The 2,087-nt window shown below is 59.1% G+C and overlaps 1 protein-coding gene across 1 annotated transcript; it reads left to right on the top strand.

Annotated features, from left to right (window-relative positions):
- Window positions 1–296: 296 nt before the first annotated feature.
- GUITHDRAFT_149551 (hypothetical protein) lies at window positions 297–1,895 on the top strand (the record flags this gene model as incomplete). Its single annotated transcript, XM_005817935.1, has 4 exons — window positions 297–361; window positions 391–457; window positions 518–584; window positions 796–1,895. Coding segments are annotated over 4 exons (1,299 nt in total), but the record flags the coding sequence as incomplete, so codon positions are not given.
- Window positions 1,896–2,087: the final 192 nt, after the last annotated feature.

Consider the following 2,087-nt stretch of genomic DNA (forward strand, 5'->3'; position numbering starts at 1 on the left):
AAGCCTGCGACGATGCAGTGCTTGCTGCCAGACGTGACGTTCGAGATCAACGGCCAGGAATACACGCACGAAGATGCTTACTTCTCATCGGTCGACCCCCCCCCCCTCCCACCCTGAACTTGTCGTGAACCCCCCTTTCCCCCTCCCTCCTTCCTCTTGCCGTGACCCCTCCACCACCACTACCACCACCACTCCCTCCTCCCTCTTGTCGTGATCCTACCCCCCCTCCCTCCTCCCTCTTGTCGTGATCGTACCCCCCCTCCCTCCTCCCTCTTGCCGTGATTTTGCCCTCGCAGGTCGAAGAGTTCATGAAAGCCTGGCCCTTTCACAAGAGACACAAGTCGTCTGCTGCCTCGCTGCGGTGCTGAGGGTGTGACGGTTGAGCCGCAGGAGGGAGGGAGAGCTGCTGAAGCCTCGCCGACAAGACCCGTCGAGAGATTTCGTCAATGTTTGGCAGGTGGGCCGTTGGCTCCTCCTCCTCTCCCTCTCTCCTGCCCCTTGTGACTCGTTCGAGCAGGAGATCAGTCAGAGCAGAGTCTACGTTCCTCAGAAGCAGGATGTTGGCAGGATTCTTAAGCTTGAATGTATTCCCATCAGTCAGAACGGCCTCTACACAGGCAATTGAACTTACCCTTTCCTCCGCCTCCTCCTCCCTCCTCGCTTCCTCCCTGCCCTCCTTCTTCTCGCTCCCCTTGTCTTTCTCCCCCTTGTTCCCAACCCTTCCTCCCGCCTTCCTCCTCACTTTCCTTTCGTCCTTCCTCCTCTCCTCCCTCCTTCCTCTCACATGCCTTGCAGGCAAGTCCATGAGCATCGAGTCAGCGGAGGTAATGCAAGCGCCTCCTCTCGCTCCTGCTCGCAGCATGATGGAGGTACCGCAACCTCCCAACAGCTTCGACCCGCGAGCTCCCAAGGCCACCTTCAAGGTCCTCACCTACAACTGCCTGGCCGACATCTACGCCAACCCCCAGGCCTACCCCTACACGCCCTCCTGGGCCCTCCCCTGGAACTTTCGCAAGAGGAACTTGCTGCGAGAGATCCTCGGGTACCAGGCAGACGTGCTGGCGCTGCAGGAGGTGCAGGCGGATCACTGGAAGGAGTTCTTAGAGCCTCAGCTGGACGCGGCAGGGTACCAGGGGGTGTACAAGCAGAAGACGAGGGAGAGCATGGGGCAGGACGGGAAGATGGACGGGTGTGCCATCCTCTTCCGCAAGTCTCGTTTCTCTCTGGTGGAGAAGCATGCTCTAGAGTTCAACCATGTCGCCATGTCGCGAGCGAGGGGCGTCGGAGGGAAGGGAGGGCTGAGCGAACGCGCCCTCCAGTGCCTCCTCAAGGATAACGTCGCCCTCGTCCTCGTCCTCGAGATGTCCATCAACGGCCAGCCCGCCGGCCCCTCCGGCCGCATCTGCGTAGCGACGACGCACATCTATCAGAACCAAGGCTTCCCCAACGTGAAGATGTGGCAAGTGATGACGCTGGTCCAGGAGCTGCAGAAGTTCACCGTCCCTCGCCAACTTCCTCTGATCCTCACGGGCGACTTCAACTCGCAGCAGGACAGCTCTGTGTACGAGTTCCTTCAGCGAGGGACCGTCAACCCCAACCACTCGGAGCTGCAGGACGATCCGCAGGGCATCCTAGAGCACGCTGACATCCGGCACAATTTACAGCTCAGGGACAGTTACAGCGCCCTGGGGAAGGACTTCTACTCCAACTTCACCGCCACCTTCACCGGCATCCTCGACTACATATGGCACACTGCCGATCGCCTCCGGGTCACGCGGGTGCTGGAGCAGATCGATCACATCACGCTCACGGCCTACACCGCGCTCCCCTCCCCCCAGTACTCCTCCGACCACATCGCCTTGATGGCCGAGCTTGAATTCTCGATTGTGCGATGATTGCGGGGGTAGGGCAAATGCGGAGAAAGAATGAAGGGGAACGGCAGGAGAGGAGGAGGAGGAGCGGACACAGCAGCAAGTGGAGATGCTGGTAGATGGACAGACAGGCTGAGGAGCTTTCAACGAGATCTCGTGTACATTTCATTTGAAGTTTTTATATTGAAGTTGAATAAACCAAAAACTCCTTGACAT

This window comes from Guillardia theta, assembly GCF_000315625.1.
Source record: "Guillardia theta CCMP2712 unplaced genomic scaffold GUITHscaffold_445, whole genome shotgun sequence".
In the NCBI taxonomy this organism is placed as follows: Eukaryota; class Cryptophyceae; order Pyrenomonadales; family Geminigeraceae; genus Guillardia; species Guillardia theta.